This window comes from Pinus tabuliformis, chromosome 4_2 (assembly GCF_031772625.1).
Source record: "Pinus tabuliformis cultivar Carrire ecotype Pingquan chromosome 4_2, CPIR1, whole genome shotgun sequence".
Taxonomy (NCBI): domain Eukaryota; kingdom Viridiplantae; phylum Streptophyta; class Pinopsida; order Pinales; family Pinaceae; genus Pinus; species Pinus tabuliformis.
The window spans coordinates 1123037589-1123064932 of record NC_142304.1 but is presented as its reverse complement, the minus strand read 5'-3'; the positions used below and the strand labels follow the sequence as shown (position 1 = coordinate 1123064932).

The following is a 27344-nucleotide window of genomic DNA, read 5'->3' as shown; positions in this document are numbered from 1 at the left end:
CTTATCTACTAAGGAAATCTCGGATCATCCTTGCACATTCCAGGCATGCCCTCAGAAGAAATCTATTCAGTTGAGATTGCCCTCAGATTGAATCCTTTGAACTTGTGACAGGATACTTCGCGATAAATATCCTCTTTTATGAGAAAATATATGAGAAATTCCGAACTTGTAGGGAGCACAAAGTTTAGAGCGTCGTGTAAAAAGCAATTGCTTAGAAATAATTGTCCACCATCCATGAGAAGAAGGCATCAGTCACGATGGAGGAGATAAAAATTTCATTCGTAGTTGTGGTGTTATCGTTGTTCATAGGTTCAGCTGCGGGCGTTAAGAAGGCAAGAACAAATAACTGATAGATGATGAATGTTGTTTTAGGTCATTTTAGGTTTTGTATGAATGTTGTTTTAGGTCATTTTAGGTTTTGTAGATGTTGAATGCAGTTGTTCTTTTTTCGATTGCAGATTCTAAATATATATAAACATTGCTGAATTGATGAATCATTGATTTGCCCAATGCAGCCTTATGTGGTGTATTTAGGAGGACAGCATGATGAAAATCTAGAAAGCGAACTGGTAGCTCGATCTCATCATCAGCTTCTGGGATCAGTGCTAGCAAGGTAATTATTTGAATGAATATCTTGCAAAGATGAATAGTGTTGTTTAAAATTTATTTGAAATGACAAGAGTAGTTTACCCTCGTTAGGTCTTTCTTTCATTTATATGTAGACATGCTGCTACAAGCTTTGGTTCTTATCCTGCAAGCTATAATTTGGGTTCTTATACATATTATTTTTTCTATGAAAAATTACAGCGAGGAGGCTGCTAAAGACAACATCTTCTACTCCTATACTAGAAGCATGAATGGTTTTGCTGCTACCCTTGACGAAGACCAGGCTGTTGCTCTCTCAAGTAAATTACTTGTCATTAAGCCATATAAGTCTTGTCTCTTTCAAAAAAATGAATAACCAGGCAACTTAAATGTAGACATAACTTTCATTTTATAACTGAATTGATATTGATGATTGTGTTGGGGATTATTACTGTTCAGAACTCCCGCAAGTTGTGTCTGTATTTCCCAGCAAAACAATAGTTCTGCATACCACTCGTTCAATCGAATTCCTTGGATTGCAAAATGACGATGATTCTGTTCCTTCGAATTCTCTGTGGAATAGTGGCAGTTTTGGGAACGATGTCATCATCGGTAACCTGGATTCAGGTAGCCCCTATGACATAGCTCTGTATAACGAGATGAATTCAATTGGATTGTGTTGTTGGTGTTCATTTTCTTGCTGTTGTTCTTGTGCGTTAAGGGGTATGGCCCCAATCAGAAAGCTTCAGTGACAAGGATATGGGTGATATTCCTTCGAAATGGAAAGGGGTCTGCCAAAATGGAACCGGCTTTGGTCCAGCTCAATGCAACAAGTACGTGGATCAATAGTGGGTAGCTTAAAGATGCTACTATTTTGAATTTTCTTTCTTTTATTTAAGAATGGTTTGCTGTGATGATAAATGTCAATTTGAATTACATTTTGAAGCTTTTAAATTTCTAATTTAATTTGATAGTAGATTTGTACAATATTTTAAAATAAAGTCAATCATTTAATCTCATTCCTGTCTATCTATTTGAAATCAATTGTTTCATCTCACTCCTCTCTATTTGAAGTGAGTTGTTTAATCTGACTTCTGTTTATGTAATTCTAAACTATATTTTAAAAATCTACACTCTAAATAAAAGTCACCATTTTTCAATGAATATTTGATGATACTTTAAAAAAAAAATTATAATCATGTCAGAGAGTGAAGCCAAGTCTCTTATCCTTATCATAATCATTTCATGCATTACTCCAAAATAAAAGTCTTTTCTTATTAGTTTTAAAATATATTTTAGAAAATAACCATTTAACTATTTGATGTAGTCCCAAAAAATTCTCATAATCACCAGACAAGTGAAGCCAAATCTTTTTTCGCTCCATAATCATTTCATTATCTGTCCAAAACAAAAGTCCTGATCTTTCCAGGCTCAGATTTCAACTGGGGAGTGATATTTTCTCTCAGCATAAGTGCATTTTCAAAACAAAATAACCTATTTTGGGTCGGTAAGAGTCTCATGGTGTAGAAATGGGCTGGATCATAAATTTTGGGAATATTTTTGGATGTGATGATTAAAGATTAATTGTTTGATTTTTTTAAGTTTTCGGACTATTTTTGAATTGAATGATTAAAAGAAATTAATTGTTCGACTTTCCTTGATCATTAAATTTCAAAATATTTCTAAAATACTTATTTTACATTTTTTCGTATATCTTAAATTTATATAAATTGTAAATTTTCTGAAATCTTATAGTCAGAAAACAAGTTATTTGTTTCAGTCCTCTCCTAATTGTAGAATTCCAAAATATTCGGGAAATCTGAATTTAAGATAAAGATGTGAATGCTCATTTACTTGTGGTTTATTCTAGTAATACAATGTGGTTATTATTACCTCTTTGCACATGCTTGTTTATGTTAATAGAGCGCCAATTCCCCTGATATGAAGTGTTTTGCAATAAGAAGTTGATTGGAAAACAGCCTTTGAGCTTTTCATTCTTATAATCAAAGTCTCACTCTCTAAAGTGTTGTTTGATATAAGGAAATTGATCGGAGCCAGATACTTCTACAAGGGATTTCAAAATGTACATGGGCCTCCGGCAGACAAATATCTTTCCCCGTATGACCAGGATGGGCATGGAACGCACACTCTGTCCACAGCAGGTGGGAAATTTGTGGCAAATGCAAGTTTATATGGACGTGCACAAGGGGTTGCAAAAGGAGCAGCTCCTAACGCCAGAGTTGCAGCTTACAAAGTTTGTTGGACTGCCGAAGGCGAGAGTTTGAGTTGTGAAGAGACAGATATTCTTGCAGGATTCGACGCAGGGATAAGTGATGGAGTTGATGTGTTCTCTGTTTCCATCGGAGGTGCGGAAGGTTACATTCCTGACGGTTATTCTCGAGACGCAATTTCCATTGGATCGTTCCATGCTGTCCAGAGTGGAAGGGTAGTTGTCTGTTCAGCTGGAAATTCTGGTCCAGATAAAGGGTCAGTTCAAAATATTGCACCATGGATCATAACTGTTGCAGCAAGCACCATTGATAGAGACTTCCCGTCACTTGTTACTCTCGGAGACGGCCGTACATATGTAGTACGTAAAACTATTTCATCATTTTATCTCTATTTGAGTAAAGTAGGCACGTCTATGTCATCCTATTAAATTCGATTTACCAGCCTCAACATAGGTAACAAGTTTGAATTCTATAAAATATTAAAAAAATTCATGAAAAAATTTCAAATTAGGTTCTTTACATTTTAGACTTGGAGATTGTTAAAATGAGATGCCGTATTGATAAATAAAACACCCACTCGTTAGTTCTACGAAAAAGAGTTCGAAGAGAGTTCTACATTCTCAATGTACATCACACATTATATAGCTTATATAGTTTTAGGGTTGTTAAAACCATACCCTTAGAAATAGAAATTAATTCCTATCATGAGGTCTCATGGACCAACTCACACTATTATAAGATTCTCCATTATCTTCAACACTCCCCTTAATGGAGAAGGGGTTCACAAATATACCTAACATCTCCCTAAACATTTCAAACTTAATTTTGCCAAGAGGCTTAGTGAAAATGTTTACAACATTATCACATGTTTTACAATATACAATATGGATTTCTTTTGATTGTACTTTCTCCCAGAGAAAGTGGAATTGTGTATCAATGTGTTTAGTGTTCTTGTGAAACACCAGATTATTAGAAAGTTTGATTGAACTCTCGTTGTCATATATAATTGTTGTTGCATCTTTCTGTTCTTCCCTGACATCTTGGAGAAGTCTCCGCAACCAAACTGCCTCACATGTTGCTGCACACATAGTTAGATAGTTTGCTTCCGTTGAAGACAAGGAAACTGTGTTTTGTTTCTTGCTACTCCATGTACTCACCCCGGATTCAACACTGAATGCATAGCCTGACATGGATCTGTAGTCGTCTACATTTCCAACCTAGTCGGAATTTGTAAATCCTGTCAATCTAACATAAGAGGAATCAGTATAAATAATACCATAGTCTATAGTTCCTTGTAGATACCGTAAAACACATTTTGCTGCATTCCAACGACTCTCAAGTTGTTTGGACATATATTGACTTAGCACACTGACTGCATAAACCAAATCTGGTCTAGTAGTGGTCAGGTAGATTAAGCTCCCAACCAACTGTCTATATAGTGTCGCGTCTGCCTCTTTAGAGCCATCCTCACTCTGAAGTTTAATGTTTTGTTGTAGTGGTACTGCTGCAACCTTACACTGATCCATCCTGAATCTTTCCAGTAGACCTTTAACATACTTACCTTGGGACAAAAAATTTTGTCCTGAATCTCTCCAGATCTCAAGACCCAAACAACATCTTAATTCACCAAGGTCTTTCATTTCGAACACATGTGACATTTGTTGGTTTATTTCTTTGATTAGAGAAATAACATCACTTGTAATAATTAAATCATCTACATACAAAGAAATCAACACTATGCGGCCCTTTTCATCTTTCATGGTATACAAATTAGGGTCGTTTTTACTTCTCTTGTAACCAAGTTGCTAAAAAAATGAACAATCTTTTCATACCAGGACTTGGGTGCTTGCTTTAGTCCATATAGATTTTTCTTTAATCTATAGACTAAATTTTCCTTTCCTTTCTCGACAAACCCCTCAAGTTGCTCTAAATAAACTTCCTCTTTCAATTCCCGATTTAAAAATGGAGATTTTACATATAGTTGGTGAATCGTCCAATGATTCTTAGTAGCTAAAGCAATCAACATTTTGATAGTATTTAGTTTAGCTACAAGGCATAGGTTTCTTCATAGTCAATGCCTTCTTTTTGTGAATACCCCTTTGCTACCAATCTAGCTTTTAATTTATCTATGGTTCCATCTGCATTAATCTTGGGTTTATACAACCATTTACAACCTATGGTTTGTTTCTCTTTAGGAAGTTCAACCAACTCCCAAGCGTTGTTCCTAATTATAGATTCATATTCCTGTTCCATAGCTGTTTTCCATTCACTACATTGATTTGCTTCCTTATAATTGGAAGGTTCAGTAACATTCATTATACTAGTTATAAAAGCATTTTCCTTGTATCTAGCAGACAATCGAATCTATCTACCTGATCTTCTTAGTGTTGGTGTCGCTTCTAACCCATTATGAGTTTCCTTTACTGGACTTGGCTTGATCGCTGCATCTGAATTCTCTTCTTCTACCTTTGCCTGGTAATCTTGGCTATTTCTTGTTTCTTCACTTTCTTCCACCAAGAATGAAATATCCCATTCCTCATTGCGCTTATCACATTCTTCATGAACCTGATCATGGAATATGACATCTCTACTAACAAAAATCTTGTGAGTAGAGGGATTAAATAATCTATAAGCTTTATATTGTGAAGAATACCCTACAAAGATACATCTGATGGCTTTTGAATATAGTTTTCTTCTATCTTCCTTTGGAACGTGGGCAAATGCTTTAGACCTAAACACTCTCAAATGCTTAACTATAGGCTTGAATCCATATAATGCTTCATAAGGAGTTTTAAACTCAATACTCTTTATAGGACTCCTATTTTTCAAATAAACTATAGTATTCAATGCTTCAGCCCAAAAACCATTAGAAAGATCCTTACCTTTCAACATGCTCCTAGCACATTCCACCAATGTTTTGTTCTTTCTTTCCGTTACTCCATTCTGCTAAGGAGTATGGGGTACTCTGAATTGCTATAATATCCCATGGTCTTTACAATACTTGATAAGTTCATCCTTCCTGTATTCTCCCCCTTGATTGGAGTGGAGAATTTATATGTGCTTCCAGGTTTGCTTTTCAATCATATTTATGAACTGCTTAAAGTATTCAAATATGTGACTTTTCTTATTCAAAAAATATACCCAAGAAAACTTTGTGCAGTCATCAACAAACATTAAAAAATACAGTGCACGTCCTAATGACTTTGTTTGCATGGGTCCACAAAGACCTGTGTGCACTAATTCAAGTATGTCTCTCTATTTTCTTTCTACTCAAATAGGGAATTCTTCTCTATGCATCTTTCCTAATGTACAAGAATCACAATCATTATGCACTTGTTTTAATATAGGAAGATCTCTTACCATTTCCTTTTTCTGAAGTAACAACAAATCATTGTAGTTGATATGACCAAATCTCTGATGCCACGACACTTTTGTAGTCAAACTCGTTGTTGTCAAAGCTTGAACTAGTGCTAATCTCACATTCAATTTGTACAGACCTCCTGTTCGAACTCCTAAGGCAATATTATTCATGCCATCCAATAGATCTTTAATATAATATTTAGATTTTAAAAATTCAACTTTGAGATCTTGATGTGTAAGCATGGATACAGAAATCAAATTCTTTGTCACATCGGGCACATACATGACATTATGAATATGTTTTACAGTACCATCACATAAAGTAACATAAATTTTCCCACAACCTTTGATCTGATGACTTCTATCATTACCAAGGTAGATTTGTGCTCCTTCGTTGATTCCTTTAAAATCTTCGAACCATTGTCTATTTCCCAACATATGTGTGGATGCTCCCGAATCTACATACCAGATGTCTACATCAACATTCTCATCAAAGTGTCCCATGAACAATATGAAGTTCTACACATGATTATCATTTGCGAGATGACCTGCATGTATTTTCTTCCTCTGTTGTTGTTCATGATATTTCTTCTTCCTGCACTCCTTAGCCATATGACTAATTTTTCCGCAATAAAAACATTTAATTTCAGAGTTATTTCTATTCGGATGCATACCTTGAGTTTGATTTGGTCTTTTTTGTGGGTTTCCTCAATTTTGTTACATTGCAAATTTCCTTTTCCTTTGAAAAAGATCTTCTTTTCAATTAACGCAAGATCTGCACTCTAGGGCTTTAAAGTCAATCTTATTTTTTCTTCTTGCATTAATATTCCCGTCAATTCTTTAAACTTTGGGATTTTCTCTCTTGTATTTATCTTAGTGATAAACATTTGGTAGGCATTGGTCACACCATTCATGGTAATTGTCACTAAATTTGTATCTGCAACTGTTAAACTCACATGGACAGAAAGACAATGTGAAAGATAAATCAGTGAGTGCATATTTTTATTAAGATAAGATACACATTTATAGTACAATAGGTGACTCTTGGGATTCAGATCCCAAGGTCTCTTGGACTGCTTTGTCCATTCAACTTCCACGCTAACCCTTTAGGATTAGGTGTCCAACATTCCCCCCCTTAATCCGAAGGGTTATGTATGAGTCCAAGAAGAGAGCTGTAATACAAAATGTGCAAAAAATACATGGCAGCACTAGGCTGAATGTGCTCTATGAAATGTTGGTAAAAAAGGGCGGTGGTTTAAGGATGACCACCAACACTGGAACGCTTAGTGCAGTTCCCGGAACTCTTCCAATACTGGCAAGAAACTGAAGTTTTCTGCTAGAGGAAGTGATCCTATTGTTTTAAAGAGGGAAACCTTCAACCATGAAAGGGAGGTCTCACCCCGCATAAAAGGTAAAACTTCAACCTGAAAAGGGAAGTCTCAACCTGTGATGGTTTAAGGATAACCAACAACTCTGGAATGCTTAATGCAATTCTTGAACTCTTCCAAAACTGGCAAGAAGCTGGTGTCTTCTGCTAGAGGAAGTGTTCTCAATCTGTTCACGGGCATCTTTGTCTCTGGCTACAACTCTGAAACTGGTGTGGCAGGTTGTGGCTCAGGCTCGCTTGATGTGACTTTGAAGCTTGTAGATGGCCATCATTTCCCCCCTGTCAGATACAAGGTGAGAAGATGGAGAAAACTCAACTGCAAGACTGTTTAATATTCTGGAACAAGTTCTGACATGTGTTTGGAATATCTTCTTGGCTGTTGATGCCCATTGCCAAGAAGCGATCCATCCAAGATGAATCTTTTTTCTTGCAGGACGTTTGTTTTTGAAGCATCTGTGTGAAGAATGGCTGGTTTTATGACAGTGCTTACATGGATGAAGATCAAAACAGTGATCTTTCAAATGGCCAACTCGATCACAGTGTTGGCATTTCACGATCTGTTGTTGTTGTTGCTGTGGAAGAGGGGCAGAGTTTGGAACAGTTGAAGCTGAACTGTCATTAGGAGCAGGTGAACCGTCATTAATGAAACCAGCACTCTGAAACTGAATGGGCTTGGCATAGTCTGGAATATGAAAGGACAAGTCCTTGTCATATCCAAGACCGGTTATGTGCTTGTTGTGGACAAGTTGTTCCCAAGGTCTGATGATGGGCTTGGGAAGTGCAGAATGAACCTCTGCATCTGCATGTAACTTTGCTGCTTTATCTGAATGAACTGTAACATTATTGACTTGCTGTTTATGGGAGTCTGCTTCATTGTTCTGAACAGAAACAGGTTCAGAATGATGACTCCACTGGTGTAATTCTTCCTGCTGTAGCTTTGTTTCCAGCTGCAAAAACTCAATATTTTCTTGTACATTTTTCAAACAGATTTGAATGTTTGCGACAATGGCTTTATCAATCATAATTGTATTGTCCGTGGTAGAATGTATTAGAGTGTTCAGCAATTCTAATACAACAGCCATTCTATCCATTTGACAATAATATCACTGCAAAAAATTGATTGGTGTACCACTTTGTCTTCAAAAAATCTTCAAGTATGTAGCTTCTCAATATACTTCCATATACAATGCAATTTCATACCATGAACATATTCTGTGCAAAATTACACAGAAAAAATATCTTAGCCGACAAATTGTAATAAAGAAGTAGCTGAGAAGTAGAGAACCTGGTTACACAATGAGATCTCTTCAAAAATCTAAATCAATATATGACAACCCAAACATTTGCAGAAGTCATAACACTTGTCTTATAACTTGAATATCTATGTATTTCAGCCGTCAGACTTGAATTTCAAAAAAACCCCTTCAAATAGGAAGACCAGTGTGAAGCTTTGAGTCTGCTAAAAGAAGCTCCTCCAAATGTGTCTGCAGTTCTACCAAAAGATCCTATATATTTGTTGTCACTGATTTTATCTCAGTGTCAAAGTGAAGATCTCCTTCAAATTGAAGATGAATGCATTCATAAAGTGCCAAAGCTCACTGTTGCTATTATGAAAGCATACAGATCAGCTGCAGAGAGTTCACAAAGACATTATTACAGCAATCTCCTAAGCCATGCATTGGAAGTGATTTCATATGTGATTCATAGGCTTACATCTACTGATATTTGGGAGGTTCTAACCACTCTAGATGGCCTCCTTACCACTGGTGATTCAACCTTGGATGAGGCGCCAAGAGAATTTAAACCAGCACTTGCTTCATTTCTTGCAAGTTTAAGTGCGGTGGAAATACCTGAAGATGAAGGAAATGCTGTAAGTAAGGCAATTTGGCAACTATACCATCTAGTATTGAGAGAACGACATTGGGCTGGTGTTCATCTTGGTCTTGCTTCTTTTGGGTACTTCGCTGCACGAACTTCCTGCAATGAATTGTGGCGCTTTGTACCTTTGGATGCAGCTGAAGAGGTACTCCTCCGGTTTCAGTTGTCACCAGTCGTGCTTCTAGCAGAAAGTTCTCATAAATTTATATCTGAAGCTCTCTTTTACATCAACATTGGAAGCTTGGATTACATTTCTAACTACTTTCTCTGTGACTCCAAAGTTTCTCAGCTCTATAGCATTGCCGAATATCAACAACAAATCCTCAGAAGGTTTGCAGATCAGTTCAAGAAATTGTATGAGTTGGGAGCGAGAAAATTTCTAATATCGAATCTACGACCTTTAGGCTACACACCTTTAATGATTAGTTTAGAAAATCTTGATAATGGAAGCTGTGTCGGTTACGCCAATGGCATCATCTCATCAACATAGGCTTCGAAAATATGGTTAGAAATAAATTGCAGAATCGGTTTTCTGACGCACGATTTGTTCTGAGCGACAACTACGCCATCTTCAGTGAAATAATCAACAATCCATCTGCATATGGATTCAAATATGTGAATGAGAGCTGTTGCGGACTGGGACACTATCTCTTGTAGTGAAAGAATCGATGTTTGCAACATCGACTTTGCTTCATCAATTACTTCAAACCCACAAGCGCTTGGATTTTTTTTGCTGGCAAGTCTTTCTCTGCGTTATTTCCCTTGGGATCCCTGCTTGAACATGATATTAATAGCCCAAATTCTTCAATGCAAAAACCCAACTTGCAGCAGAACAATCCCAATAACCTCAAATTTTATTCGACAAAGAAAGAAGGATATCTCATCTGCCAAATGGGCAAATCACGTTGGAGGAGCCATGCAAGATTGCTATGCAGAGTCCACACAATTTTTTGATTTGCTTACCGTTTTTAACTTCTGCAATTTCAGTGGTAGAGATTGAAAGTATGAGCAAGACGATGACGAAACAATTGTAAATTATGGGGAGTATATATTGGGTATGGCAACCATTTGGTTTTGCGTTCAATGTGAATCAATTAAGAAATTGGGTTACATCAGATATTTAGATTGAATCATAAAACCTCGCGAAAATACAACTGGAAAATTGCGGCAAAGCATGGCTACAGCTTTAATATCATGCAATGTAGAAGCCCTTGTAGTTGCAGGAAATGGGAAGATCAATATAAAAATGCAGCTCTGGGATGGAACACATTTACATTCTCTGCTTGTTTACATTCCCCTCAAAAGAATCCGCAATTAAAAAACTGTGAAGAGGAGCAGAGGACCGGTGCTGGAGCAACATATATATTTTCGCTTGCGTTCTCCTTGCGGTCTCTTCTACAAGAATGGTAGTGGCTTCTCTATCAAAGCTCTGGTGTTGTTCGACGTCAAGCAGTTTATATATCTCCTTTGAGACGTGTAAATCAAGCAATCTGCTCACCACTGGTGCGCAAGACAGTGCATTCAAAAATATAAAAACGACAGCTGAGTGCCTTGCAGATGAGCTTATCAATGGTGCAAAAGGGGTCTTCAAACAGTTATGCAATCAGAAAACAAAAAAGGAGTAAGAGGCGTGAACCCAATTCTCCATGAAGGAACCCTCATTCAGAATGGCGAGAGAAAAAAAACTATTTGTCATAACAGTGCAAGAAACCGAAGGTCACATTCAAGAGTTTCACATTCAACAGTCACTGCACAATGTCAGATTCAACAGCGTATTCCATGCTCACTGCACAATGTCAGATTCAACAGCGTATTCCATAACCGATACATTCAGGTATGCACAGAGAGGGGCAAATGTTTATAATGCGCAGTCTCTGGCAGTTAGAGAGCGCAGGACATTCAATCAGAAACGTATTGCAGTTAGGGAATCGCTATTTCTGGGACCTGGGCTCAAGTCAGAATGACAAAGGCCAGTGCTCAGACCAGTTGCACAAAACTACGCAGGCCACACATCATGGCTCTGATACCATGTTAAACTCACATGGACAGAAAAACAATGTGAAAGATAAATCAGTGAGTGCATATTTTTATTAAGATAAGATACACATTTATAGTACAATAGGTGACTCTTGGGATTCAGATCCCAAGGTCTCTTGGACTGCTTTGTCCATTCAACTTCCACGCTAACCCTTTAGGATTAGGTGTCCAACAGCAACTGTATCACCAATACCTACCAATTTGTTGTTCAGATCTTTTATCTTCGCTATGAAGGAAGCAATTGTTTCGTTTTCCTCCATCTTCAGGGATAAAATCTTGCTCTTCAGGGATAGGAGACGATTTGTATTCCTGATCTCATACAAATCCTTCAATATTCTCGAGATTTTGCTTGCTGATTTACATTCTCTGATATGTGGTATGATGCATTCTTTCACTGAAATCTTCAGCAGCATCCTTGCTTTACCTTCTCTCTTCTCCCAATCTGGGATCGACGCTGATTCATCTGCGGGCTTCATCTCATCCCCATTTGCAATCGTCCAAGCACTCTGCACTTCAAGCACAGTTTGCATCTTGAATTTCCAATTCGTATAATTGGAGCCATGAAGTTTGTTATGCTCATTCAAGTATGCTTCGATTATTTGATTATTCATCTTTACAATTCAAAAATATATGCTTTACAAGAAAAAAAATGTTAGATCTACCCAGATCTTTATCAAAGACAATGTTTGTGATACCAATATCAATCAAGTCTGTGGACAACCACAGTAGCAGGGTTCCTCCGAATTTCATGCGGCATTTTGCACGTCTCCACAGATCTCACGTACTTCTCACATCCTCCACGGCCTCCGATCCCCACCAACAATGTTTTTCTGCACACGCTTCGTGCCACCACCTCTTGCGGCCTTCACAACTGTCCTTCCTCCTTGGCAGTCTGCTACGACCTCTACCTCCTACACATGGACTCCTTCTCGGATTGTAGGGGATGTGGAGTTTCAATTAGTTAACACAGGTTGCCTTTGAAATATTTCGATGCAGCTCCCAACCACAACACCGTCAAAGACTGTGGATGTTTCGCAGTGGATGTTCACGGGCACCTCAACCATGGAAAACAAGGACTATGCTAACAACTGACAATGTAAATCTCAGCCTCCTCCATGTGGGCTACTTCACGACCACCACGCTTCTGTTGCACCTCTCTCCGCTCACCACGCAGAGCAATAGATCTCCACGCATAGCGTGATTCCAATATCAATCAAGTCTGCAGACAACCATAGTAGCAGGGTTCCTCCGACTTTCATGCGGCCTTTTGCACATCTCCACAGATCTCACATACTTCTCACACCCTCCACGGCCTCCGATCCCCACCAACAAAGTTTTTCTGCACACGCTTCGTGCCACCACTGCTTACGGCCTTCACAACTGTCCTCCCTCCTTGGCAGTCTGCAACGACCTCTACCTCCTACACGTGGACTCCTTCTCAGATTGCAGGGGATGTGGAGTTTCGGTTGGTTAATGCAGGTTGCCTTTGAAATATTTTGATGCAGCTCCCAACCACAACACCGTCAAAGACTGTGGATGTTTCGCAGTGGATGTTCACGGCCACCTCAACCATGGCAAACAGGGACTATGCTAACAGCTGACAATGGAAATCTCAGCCTCCTCCATGCGGGCAACTTCACAACCACCACACTTCCACTGCACCTCTCTCTGCCCACCACGCAGAGCAACAGATCTCCATGCATAGCGTGATTCCTCCTCGACTGTCCAGGTGATACGTGCCAATAAAAACATGCAACAAGCAAAAAGAAAAAAAACCCGTAGTATTTTTCACCTCACCTGGGTCGGCACGATTTTCCAATGCAGACTCACGTCGTTCCACCAAATAGTCATGCTGTTGTTGCCAAGAAAAAATGCATAAGGGAAGTACTGAGATCGATGCGATTTTCCGCAAAAAAATGCGCATTGTTTTCGACTCAGGTGCGCCGGCCTCTTTCCACCCAGTGAACATGTTTCTCAGCCTTGTATCTCTGATATCATGTTAAAATGAGATGTTGTATTGATAAATAAAATACCTACTAGTGAGCTCTACGAAGGAGAGTCTGCACAAGGAGAGTCTGGCTCTGCAGAATGCTCTATATTCTCAATGTACATCACACATTATATAGCTTATATAGTTTTAGGGTTGTTAGAACCATACCCTTAGAAATAGAAACTAATTCCTATCCTAAGGTCTCATGAACCAACTCACACTATTCTAATATTCTCCATTATCTTCAACAGATACATATATTTGTTTTTTCAATAATGATGTTTTCGGTTCATTTTCTCGTTAATTCATCTTAAATTTTGAATAATATCTGATATATCTCAATAATAGTTTTAACTAGATTGTTTATCAAAAAAATCCATGGTTTCTTTTCCTTTTCGAATCTGTTTTTAAAACATGACATTTATTTTAGAAACTTATTTAAATTTTCTTATGAGTACGAATATGGTGACAAGGTTTTCTACTAAGGAACTTTTGGTGTAAAGGTGCTCATTAGAAACTCTATGGGAAAAAGTCAAGATGTGCTAAGGGATGGTGTGACTCACACATATCCTGATAATTTTGATTCCCTAGATACCCTAGATCATTACTACTCAAGGTACAAGTTAGGCCTAACCTAGAAAAAATAAAATTATTCATGCTTAACAAAAAAAATACATATTTTAAATGTATTTATGTAAAATTTGTCAAAATATTAGAGAATTAATCACTTCATAACAAAACAGTCCACTTGCACAAATTCTCATTTTCTAGTCTTCTTAACTTTCCAGTCCTCTAAGAAGAGTTAATTTAAAAAATATTTCTTCTTTTCAATTTTATACTTATTTCTATTTCCTCTCCTTTTTAGTGCATTTCTATCTATGTGTTCAACCCACTATTGGCCTTAATGTTTGGTGGAGTATTGACCTTAACCTTCTATGTTAAAGAATGAAAGAGTTGAGCAGAAGTGCTCTTCTTAATATTCCTAAGGAGTTAAATAGATTACATAGGAGACATCAACATTAAATTATCGAAGTCGAACTCAACTGAATCTCAACTAGCGTAACCTGAACTAGAACTAATTGTGACGCTTGAATTGACACCTAGCACATCGTTGGAATCAGTTTCTCCAACAGCTCCCCTTAATTACAACTACAAAAAATTAAACTAAGATGTCTATTGGTTCAAGTCTCAGCTAGTCTTACAATTTAAAAATTATGACAGTTGAATTTCATTTTCTGTTCCTTTTTCTTCTAGATCTTGTATCCTCTGAATTGCTCTTGCTTGTTTTTTTTGTTGTAGGCTTGAAATGTTAGTTTCTTTGTTTTCTAGTGCAACTCTTCCATTTTTTGTTCAGGTTTTCCATGCATGTTTTCTACTTCAAAAATATTCTTATATGTGAATTGTTGTCACATGTCATCTTCAATTGTGTGCTCTTCATCACTAATATTTTGATCATCATTTTGCTACAACATAAGATGAGAATAAAATTTTATCTCTTCAGGACTCCAATAACTGAAAATATATTAATGTTTTCATCATTGATGCGGTCTTCAAGATTCATTTCTGCACCTTCTATGAAGACTTTATCAAGACATGGTGTTACAATCCATGTTTCAAGGAACTTTAATACTTCTTCATAATCGTCATGTTTACATGCACACTGAAAATCAATTTTATGATTAAAAATATTTGTAGAACCATATCGCTTTTCTTCTTTCTGCTTTGTAATGAGAGATTTCTCTCTTTGAACTTCTTTCCCTACTTTTGTTTCTTTTGCTTTTTTACTAACTTTTGTTGTTTCAAAGAAGTTTTCTTCCACTTGGTTTTTAGACCCAAGTGAGCTTCACTTAAGAAATAACAATTTATCAATAAAATGTTTTATTGCATCATATGCAACCATTCATCATTAGTCAATTGTTCTTCATCAAAATTTACATCAACAATATTAGTTGTCGGTTTCACCATAATACTAGCTACTACAATGGATTCACGAAATTGTCATCCACTTGTGCCTGTGCACAGTGGAAGTCACGAGCATTTGTGTGCTCTTTCTCTGCTTCTTCTACATAATTTTCACAATCAACATCCATTTGTGGCTAAGCACAATGGGATTCACCAGAATTTATGTGCTCTTTCTCTAATTCTAGTAAAAAACCATCATCATTGTCATCCACTTTCAAGTGGGATTCACAGAATTCCTCATCTCTTTGTAGATCTGCTGCTACAAATCCACTTTCATCTTCAACTTGAATACTCCCAATTACACCAAAACTCCTCTCAAGTGTATCCGAGACCTCTTTGATTGTATCTGCATTTGCAATGAGGGGAAAAATGTTGTCATCTATACATTCTTTTATGCATTTTAATGTAAAGACATTCTTATGTCTTTTCGCTTCCAACTCTTTCAAATAAATCTCGAACATCGCTTGTTGTCGCTTTGACCTTTTTGGTCTCTTGACTTTTCCCATTTGTTCAGTACTAGGTGGATACGACTCAACAAACAAATAGACTTGCAAACATAACAAGTTGTAATAATGTATTACAGTGACTTCTTTGACACTCTAATTCAACCAAAAAACAAATAAGTGCACAATTCTCTACCAATTATATATATATTCACACTCAATATTTTTTTTAATTAAAAAACTTTCAAATATGAACAATAAATTCCTCAAATAAGCCCATTTTATAAGACAAACATAATGGAACTTTCTCTTTTCTAACAGGAAACCCTTTTTGCTCTTTTTGAAATAGGCTTTGTTAAAGAATTCATGCTCCCAAACTATAATTCGTGCTTTTGAAATTTGCTTTTACAAACTATAATTTCAGGGCGATACCCAATCTTAATCTTTATAACGAGCTGGAACATCTGTTCCAAATTTGAACGGTTGACGTTTTGTGCTGCAAAACGTGCTTGCCTTATTTTCTCTATAGTGTGGTGACTGCAAGAGCCCTTTCTTTTATTGGAGTCGAAGGCTTTTCTTTATTGTGTGGTGACTGTAAGAGCCCTTTCTTTTATTGGAGTCGAAGGCCTGATCAAGATTGCAGAGGGCCCCCGATTATATTTCGGAAATGTCACGCCTTTCGATACATAGGACACCCGATGATAACACGGAAAGAGTAGTCTCGTAAGTTTGCCGCTTTCATCGCACATGTTCTGTGTTCAGGGATGTGATGCAACAGAAAAGCAATTCAGTTCCTTTGCTCTGTCCGTTACCCTCAATTTTTTTTAGCCCAAAGGCTCCCTATGCATGCAGAGTGGCTTCAGATACCAGACTATGACCGGGACAACTCGGGTTTCTTTAAACAAAAAAAATCGGAGTTCCACTTATGGATCTGTCAACAATCCGCTTCACCCTGGCTTTTGCCTTTTCTTCGCAGGCTACGTAGCCACTGGCTTCTTGAAGGAAGCGCTTTCACTACAGCTGACATCATCTCCTCCTCGACTTTTAATCTCTGGAGTTTTATCCATGTTGCACAAGTTGTAGCCACTGGCTTATTGAAGGAAGCGCTTTCACTACAGCTGACATCATCTCCTCCTCGACTTGACCTAATCTCCTCCTCCACTTTTTAATCTCTGGAGTTTTATTTGGAGTTGTCTATAATGCGATTTTTTGGAGATTCCGGTGACGGAATCCAGCGGAAGAAATTGAGATTGCTGCCGGATTTTCACCGAAAAAACCTGCCAGAAAAGCTTTCAAAAAGTCGAGTTATAGACAACTGCGTTTTATTTATGTTGACTTGACCTAATCTCCTCCTCGACGTTTTAATCTCTGGAGTTTTATTTACGTTGTATAAGTCTTCATGGATAGAAGTATTGCCCAAATTTATATTAAATGTCTAAAATGAGGCGGTAATAATATAATATATTACAACTTAATATATATTAGAAATAAAAATAAAATAATTTATTTATTTTTATCAAAAAAATTTAATCAAATTTTTTCTGAGCAAAGAAACATGGAGAACTCCCAAAGGGAAAGAAAGTTGTTATTCATGCAACGCTATATGTTAAGATATTGTTTCAATTCTTCACTGTTGATGTAACTTCACCAATATTGTATATATTACATCTAATTATAATAGAGGTAAAAATAAGAACAAATAAAATATATATTAATAGTAATTAAAAAAATTAAAACAATAAAGCTTAAATCCAATGATATTTTAAAAAGAGTTTGTATAATAAAATTATAAATTTCCAAATTGATATATATTTTATACTTTAATAAATATGAAAATTAAATTAAAAATTATTTTTTGAATAATATTTATATTTCATAATTTCAACTAGGACCATAATGATGGTTTTGCCACTGGCCAACAATCTTCGTAAATTCTTTTATATCCATCGGCTAGTGTATATGAGGAGAATGAATAACTTTCCAATGACAAAGATCAGGATTGGCTAGACACCTCATATTCATTTGGATAGAAGGGCTTTCCATAAAAAGTTGTTTCTCTTTATTCCAGACCCATATCCAAATCTAAACCTAGCGGCATACCCTTCCCTTTGCATAGTTCCATCATTTTAAGCAAGACCCAAGCTAGCAACGTCAAATACACTTAAGTTGCAGTGAAGCTCCCAAAATGTCAAAATCAGTTGCAGTGAAGCTCTCGAAAATCTCCAAATTACCCATTGAAGCTAGCTGCGATTTTGGAGCGTTTCCGATCAGCTCCCAATGCCTGGGAGCAGTGTCCGTGTAACTATGAGTTTTATGCAAGTTCTTGCTTTAATAAAAATCTCAATATTTCCAAACAATTAAATAAATTACATGGAAAACATCAACATTAAATCACTCCTCCTCTAACCTAAACAACTAATTATGACACCTAAATTGACACGCAACAAATAGTTAAAATTAATTTCTCGAACATTCGAGACATTAGCATAAACAATTCCTTAGATCAACCTGATTGAATTTCATTGCACCATCAGCTATTAAAATCAAATGGACAACTTTTCAAATATTTTTATCGGATTCAAACGAATTTGGTAACTATAGTGCTAACAGACCAATAAAACTGATGGTGGAAATTCTCTCATGGAAAACTTGACTGTAACTAAATTACAGATTTTGGAAATATAATTCCAGAGATGTGTGAGAGATGTTGGATTTCATGTTCATAGGATTTCCAGAATATACTGCCATCAAGGTAAAGATAGCAAATTTGACGTGGAAAGACATAAAAGAAAATTTTAAAATTTGATATCTCCCCTTTTTTTTTTAATTAACCACATTTTTTTTGGGGTGAATTATTAAAATTTGATATTTAATGTTTTTAGATTGGATTATGCTAGAATATAATTCTGTATGTTTTTGTTTGAGGCCAGGGACAAAGTCTCGACCAGTCCATATCACCTCAGGGACAACACTATCCGCTGGTATCATCAGTGAACGTGACATACCCAAATGCTAGCGACTATTCTGGGTATGATAACATTTTCCAAAGGAGAAGTTATTGGATTAGTATTAGTTCAATCATACACCTCTTTGTGATGCTGTGTTAAAACAATTTTATGGTAAATGTTTTTATGATAAATGTTGCAGACAACATTGTCTCCCCGGATCACTGGATCCGTCTAAAGTTAAGGGAAACATCGTTGCTTGCCTTCGCGGTGGCAATCCACTGGTTGAGAAAGGTAAAGAAGTTTTTTCGGCGGGAGGAGTAGGCATAATTCTCTGCAATGATTTCGAAGGCGACCAAACAGTTGTTGCAACTATTTTTACTCTTCCTTCTGCACATTTGAGTGCATTTAATGGAAGCGAAGTTCTTGACTACATCGCTCATGGGTAGGATTTAGATACAGCGTTTTTTCCATGTAGTAAAAGCTGGTTAGGAAGACTTTTAGACGATGAATGTTATTGCAGACAAAACGCTAATTCCCAATTAAATGATGCTCATTCAGTGACTCCCCGTCGGCTTCCATTGATCAACAGCCAACTGACATACACGTAATGCCAGCTCCGGTGATGGCAAGCTTTTCTTCTCAGGGGCCGAATCCGGAGACTCCTGATATACTCAAGGTTATAATCCAATGCCCACAACTCACTTGTTTATATCATGATATATTTATTGTTGCCTTTCTTGGCGTGATGGAGTGGTTTGGGTAATGGAATGTCATCCCGTCTAACTCCAACTCCGGTTTCAAATTCTCGTGGGATATCTTTGCCTTTTATGATAAGGGCCAGTGGGTTCCCCACTTGACAAAATTCTTGATAAATATGCCCCTTTTATTGGGGAGGGGGGCGGTTATAGTGGCTAAACCTAAATTTATGGATTCAAGGTGATAAAAGAAATAAAATAATGGTAAAATAATATATCCATTGTCAAAGCATTATAATTCCTTGCAAAGAAAGTTTTTAACCGTTTCTCCATTGCAGCCTGATATTGCAGCTCCAGGGGTGAACATACTCGCAGCAAATATACCAGTAACACCAGCTGTACCTTTCATTATACGTTCTGGCACATCTATGGCGTGCCCGCATGTTGCTGGTATTGCGGCTTTACTAAGGAATGCACATCCTGATTGGAGCCCAGCAGCCATCAGGTCTGCCATCATGACCACAGGTATATACAAAGTTGGGTGCTTTATTTACTCTATATCATAGAATGCAGGTTGGTATTCGATAAAGTAAATGTTTAATAATATTAAATAGTTAAATAGTGATATTGCCATTATGACCACAGGTATATACAAATTTGGGTGCTTTATTTACGGTATATCTGTATATCATAGAATGCAGGTTGATATTCCATAAAATAAATGTTTAATAATATTAATCAGTTAAATAGTGATATAGAATTGGATATCTTGTTTTACAAATAAAAAAAATTATATTAATATATTAAATTTGGTGTTTAGGGATAATAATTTTAAAAATAAATTAGTTTAATTATATGAATTAAATAATTGGTAAATGTTTATATGAATTGATTTATAATAGACATCAATTCATAATAAGTATCAAAACACTTATTTAAATTGTTAAATTTTAAAAATTATAAGAAACAATTTTAATATATAAGTGAAACCTATATAATCTATTAGAAAAACATGTAACAAGATTTTCAATCATGGAGATTTGTTAATAATGACAATAATTAAAAGAATTTGTATATGTAATTTACGTCAGTAAACCTTGTTTTACCGTTTAAACTACTATGTAACATTGTTTCCCTTGAATAATAAAAGCATTCCAATCCCTTGCTCCATGGAAGTTTACTTGAGACACCCAAGTAAAACGTTGTGTCTATCTATATGACTTTAGTTTCTTCTTCTCGTGTGCATTTTACCTTTCTTAATTAAATTATAGACTCAAAATACAACAAGTGGCATAGAAGCCAAATTGATTGTGAGGATCGTGAGATGGAGAACCATTTCAGAGAAAGAAAGTTGTGAGAAAAAATTGAATTGAATGTGGAAAGTTTACGTGTAAGGAAATTCAAGTTGAGAAATCATGTGTAGTTGTCACACGCTGAAGTCCATCATTTTTCCTCGAAGTGAAACCATGACATGGTGAAGTTGTGCATAGAAAAGGTCTGCACTATGACTAAGCAGGGCCCACAGAGGAGATGTGAACTTGTAATGTTGCCTTTTTTGTACTCATGAAGCCGAGTAAAGGAGCGAGTAGCAAAAATTACGGATTTGGGTGGCCACAAAGTGAAAACAATCACCAAAGAGGTGCAGACAACCACAATAGAAAAGTCGAGACAAATCGGCCAGCAGAGAAAAAGTGGCCAGTCATAGAGAATCGAATTGAATTGAGATTCTCCAACTCAGGATCTTAGGCAGTAGAGCGAGTATTTAATTTAAAAACATCAATAAGTTTTGCTTAGCAGTAAATAATCTAAAAGAAGAATTTATTCTCATAAAAAGAAAATTCATTTTCTAAAGATTTACTGAAAACATTTCTAAGTTATGGGTTTCTCACAAAAAGAGTAGGGGAAACCTATTTTTGAGAAATGGGTTATTTTTTATAAAACCCCAATGGAAAAACTAGAAGAAAGAAAATTCAAAAAATTAAATTTCAAATAAGGAAGCACAAAATTAAACAAGGGAAAACCTTAATGTAAGGATTCTTTCTGGAAATTTGAAAGCACCCACTCAATTTTTTAAAAATTAAAGAAAACTTTAACCATGTAAGAGGAGAAATGGTAAAAATGACAAAGACCAAAGTTTGAGGTGGAAAAATTCATGAGTAAATAACTTTGCATTGTGGAAATTAAAGGTACAAGCTTTGTTGGTGCAACAAGGGTTCACAAAGCATTATATGGGGTAATAAAGAGACCTGTTGGCATGACATATTTAGATTGAGAAGACTTGGATGGTCGAGCTCTCAATACCATCAAGTTGTGCTTGGAAGATGATGTTCTCTTCAACATTTCCAAAGAAACCTCAACAACGCGCATGTGGGGTAAATTGGAAACTTTATACATGACCAAGTCTCTAACCAACATAAATTATTTGAAGAGGTGGTTGTATAGCCTACGGGTGAAGGAAGGAACTAAAATTACAAACCACCTAACTTTATTTAATACCCTTCTTTGTTAGTTGACTATGTGGAGGTTAATTTTGAAGCAGTAGATAAAGTCATTACTTTGTTATGCTCCTTCCTTGAGCCTTAGAAACATTTTGTGACTTCTATCAGTTTGAGCACAACTAAATATCTAGAATTTGATTATGTTGTGGGATCTCTATTATTTGAAGAAGTATGGAGGAAGTCTTTCACTGAAACTTCTAAGACAAAATCTATGGTAGCAAAAAGTTGTTCGAGAGAAAGGAGAAAAATAAAGAGCTTCTTCCAGATCAAATGAAGAGGCAAGAAGTGTAAAGCCAAATGTTGGCTCTGCAACCAAAGAATGCATCTCGAGAAGGACTATTGGAAAAAACAAACATCCAATGAATACCCAAAGAACGAAGCAAATCAAGTCGAGTGAGGTATGATTGACGAGTTTGTATATGTTGAATGAGATATGATAGATGAAGTTTGTTTATGTGCAATATTTCTCAACATTTTGAAGATTGGTTGTTATATTCTGGAGCTTCTTATCACATGAGTCCGCTCAAAGACTGCTTCACTTCATATCAAGCCGTGAATTGAAGTTTTATGTTTATGAGTAATAATGTATATTAGCAAATTGTTGGGGTGGGAAATGTCAAAATTAAAATATATGATGGTACGATTATAACATTGACTAATGTTATACATGTACCTGATTTGAAGACTAATTAGATTTATTTGGGAGTATTGGATTCATAGGGTTACAAATTCACATGTTAATGTGGAGCACTGAGAGTTTCAAAATGTACTCTAGTGGTTATGAAAGAAGAAAAGATCAGAAACCTCTACAAACGTAAAGGTATTACTTAAGTCAATGAGGCAGTTACTGTATCTGAGGAGGTATAAGAAGATACTTGTCTATGGCATTAGTGCTTGGGTCACACAAGCAAAGGGCCTTCAAGTATTAATGAATCATAAACTACTTCCTAATTTGAATTCGTTAAGTTTGGATTTTTGTAAAAAATATTTTTATGGAAAATAATGTACAAAAAATTTAAGGCTAGAAGTCATAATAGTAAAGGAGTTTTGGATTGTATTCATTCCTATCTTTGGGGAACATCTCCTACAATGTCTTATGGAGGTGCATTTGAATCTGTAACGTATATTGATGACTACTCTAGAAAAGTTTGGGTTTATGTGTTAAAAGAAAGGTTGACATTTTCAATGTTTTTAAATAAGTTAAAGTTGTGGTGGGAAAGAAATGATGCAATACAAGTAAATAATTAAAAAATGACATTGTCGATGAATTTATTTCGTTCTCATTTGAAAAATATTGAAATGATGAAGGACACAAAACCGTTGTTTGTACTCATTAAAATGATATTCTTGAACTTATGAACATGTCTATTTTGGAAGGAGCGAGAAGCATGAATAACAATGCTAATCTATAGGAGGAGTTGTGGGAAGAATCCCTATCCATTTCTTGTTATTTGGTAAAGAAATCACCTTCAGTTGCTATTAATTGTAAATTTGCTGAAAATGTTGGTCTTGTTGTCTTGCAATTATTCGTATTGAACAAATTTTTGTTGTAATGTCTATGCTCTTATTCCAAATAATCAACATTATAAGTAGACCCAATTGAAAAATGTTACGTCTTTGTTGGCTATGACGTTGCTGTGAAAGGATACAAATTGTGGGATCCTTCTATACATAAGATCATCATTAGTAGAAAAATAACATTTCATGAATTTTATGTTCTAAAATAAGATGTTGAAAATTTTGAACATGAATAGGTATCACCAAATCAACAAATTGATTGGGAGACTCAAAAAAATTTCAAAATTTTGGAAGGAAGAAGAAACTTCTGAAGAAAAAGGTGAGGAAGATATAAAGTGTAGAAGTTCAATAACGAGTCACTCTTAAGATGCATACAAGGGAAAGAAGAGAACCCAATAGGTATGAAGATGTTGCTTCATTTATAGGTTTGGTTACTGAATATGGGGAACCTTCTTATCATTAGGAAACAATGGATGATGAAGATAGAAAAAAATCATAGAAGGTTATGGACGAGGAAATGGATTCCTTGGCCAAAAAAAAAAATTGGGATACTATAGAAATTCCCAAAGGGAGAAGTGTTGTTGGATGTAAATGGGTCTTCAAATTGAAGAGAAATGTTGATGGAAATATTAAAAGATATGAAGCGAGGTTGGTAGCAAAAGGGTACTCTCAAATAGAAGGTTTTGAATTTCATGAGATGTTTTCACCAATCGTAAAACTTGTTTCTATTAGTACCGTATTAGCATTAAATACATTAATTGACCATGAGTTAGAATAGTTAGATGTTTAAAAATATTTTCTTCATGGATATTGGGATGAGGAGATCTAAATAGAATTGCCAGAAGGTTTTGTGCAAGTTCGCAACAAGAGATTAGTTTACAAGCTCATGAAATCATTGTATGGTCTGAGACAATTACCCAAGCAATGGTACAAGAAGTTTGACTCCATGGTGAGCTAGAACTTCACTAGACGTAAATATGATCCTTGTGTGTATTATAAATACTTCAATGGTATGCATTCATTATCTTGGTTCTGTATGTTGACAATATGCTTATTGTAAGAAAAATGATGGAAGAGATCACCACATTAAAGGATCGAGATTCTAAGACGTTCATTATGAAGGATATTAGAGCCGCAAAATAGACCTTTGAAATGGAGATAAATAGAGATAGAAAAATGGGAAAACTCTTGTTATCACGACAGAAGTACAGGGAGAAAATACTTGTAAAGTTTGGTATGAACAAAATGAAACCTATTAATGTTCCTTTAGCTTCCCATTTCAATATTTTTTCGGGTTTAAGTCTTAGAACTGATGAAGAAAGGGAATATATGTCTTGTGTATTATATGTTAATGTAGAAGACAACTTAATGGATGCGATGATGTGTACAAGTCTAGAAATTTAACTTGAATTTTTAGTTGCCGGTATGTTCATGGAAAATCCAGGAAATGAACATTGATGAGCAATGAAATGGGTGCTTCAGCATTTGAGAGGAAAAAGTGACCATTGTATCATCTTTAATTGTTATGAAGATTTAGTCTATAGATATGTTGATTTAGATTATGTTGGTGACTTGGACAAAAGGAGATCTACAACAAGATATGTGTTTACTTTTGTAGATGGAGTGATTAGTTGGATGCCAAAGCTTCAAGGAACAATTTTTTTATCCACTACTAAGGTAGAATATATTAACATGCATGTAAAGTGGAAATTTGGTTGAAGGGTCTACTTGGTGATCTTAGAAAGATGTAGGAGAAAGTGAATGTATTCTCTCGCAGTTAGAGTGCTATTCATTTGGCCGATAATCCAACTTATCACAACAAGACTAAACATTGATTTAAAATACCATTTTGTAAGATAGGTAATTGATGGCAACAAAGTAACTTTCAAAAGGATCCCCACATAGGAGAATTGAGTAAACATGTTCATGAAATGAATTTTGGTAGAGAATCTACGAAGATGTTTGGTTTCTCTTGGCTTGAAAAAAAGATAATGAATGGGGATGGGAAAGAGATTAAAAAAATTGTTATCAAGGTGGAGATTGCTAACAATGACAACAATTAAAAGACTTTGTAAATGTAATTTACCTTATTTAGCCTTGTTTTGTTCTTCAAACAATGGTTTGTGTAATGATGCCTTTGTATTAAAATGCTATCAAGATTTTACCATGTAAAATTCTGTGCCGGTCTATATGAATTTAGTTTCCTCCTCTTGCATGATTTTTTCCTTTCTTAATTAAATTTCATGTTCAAAATAGAACAAGATTCACTTTCATTTTATCATGAAGATTCTTAATATCTAAATAGGCTTACCATGTAAAATTTTGTGCCAGTATATATGAATTTAGTTTCCTCCTCTTGCATGATTTTTTCCTTTCTTAATTAAATTTCATGTTCAAAATACAACAAGATTCACATTCATTTTATCATGAAGATTCTTAATATCTAAATAGGTTTTGTTACAATACCGTGTCCTATCAATAACGCATGCTCTATATTTTATAGAAATTAAAAACCTATTACAAAATAGTATACCTATATGCATTAAAAAAAAATTAAAATACTTTAGTGAAAAATATTGTAAGTTGATATTTAACAAATTAACCGTTGAATAATATTAGTTGATAAAATTAGTTATCAACTCTTTAGGTAGGTTGCTATCCAAAAATAGAACTTTTATGTCATAAATAAAAGATTAGTATCGATCTCTATCTTAATTTTGAAATTATAGAATTATTTATAATCATAATAATTAATTAAATAATATTTTTTTTATAGATATATTTTTTTTAATTTCTTTCAATCATATAGCAATAACGGTTTGATTTGAAGTTAATTATATTTAAAAATAGAATAATAAAATTAATCTTGTCATCCATCCCACAAATATTTGGAAAAAAATTCAAAATAATTCCTTAACATTAAAAATCTAGTGGAATGGGTTGGAATATTTAAGATACATATACCAACATATTAATTTGTTTTTTTGGTTTAAATGACAGCTTCAACATTAGACAACACCATTGTGCCAATTAAGGATGCGATTGGGCAAACAGCAGGTCCTTTCAACTATGGTGCAGGCCAAGTCAATCCAACTGACGCTGCAGATCCTGGCCTAGTCTATGATATATCAATCGAAGATTACTACAGTTTTCTCTGCAGCTCGAATTATAGTTCAGAGCAGATAAAAGTCATAACAGGCCTAATTGATTTCTCCTGCCCGGCACTCACACCTCCGATATATGACCTCAACTATCCTTCCATCACTGTCTCTCAATTGAATGGGACCGTGATTGTTAGAAGAAATCTGACAAATGTGGCAGACGGACCGGGGACTTACAATGCAACTGTGGTGGTTCCTACTGGAGTTTCAGTGTCAGTAGATCCAAACACGCTCCAGTTCTCTAAGACTTGGGACACTCAATCTTTCAATGTGACACTCACACCCACTGCGGGCACTGGGGGAGGGTATGCATTTGGGTCCCTCGCATGGCAAAGTCCGAAGTATTTGGTGATAAGTCCAATTGTTGTGAAAACTTAAAGACCTCTGTATTTGGTGATAAGTCCAATTGTTGTGAAAAGTTGAAGACCTCTGGGGAAATATTTGAATAGATATTGTTGAGACCAGCTACTGGTGTAATAAGCTCCTGATTGAAGATGGGCACTGGAGAGGAAAAGTGGCAGTGAATAATAAAAAGACATTTGGGATCCATTTGGCAGTGAATAATACTAATAATTTTGATTGAAGGATTTTTCCTTTGGTAGTAAGTCCAATTGTTGTGAAGGCAGTAGCGGCCAGGATCTCTTTGGAAAT

At 35.7% G+C, this 27344-nt stretch overlaps 1 protein-coding gene across 1 annotated transcript; it reads left to right on the top strand.

The window, feature by feature from the left end:
* The first annotated feature begins 257 nt into the window (after positions 1-257).
* On the top strand, positions 258-27071 carry LOC149173607 (subtilisin-like protease SBT5.3). Its single transcript, XM_089426749.1, has 12 exons — positions 258-332; positions 516-613; positions 808-905; positions 1045-1212; positions 1307-1418; positions 2626-3175; positions 9101-9895; positions 18804-18901; positions 19021-19263; positions 19380-19497; positions 19855-20041; positions 26533-27071. The coding sequence occupies exons 1-12, from the start codon at positions 258-260 to the stop codon at positions 27069-27071; spliced, it is 3081 nt and encodes a 1026-aa protein (XP_089282875.1).
* The last annotated feature ends 273 nt before the right edge of the window (positions 27072-27344 follow it).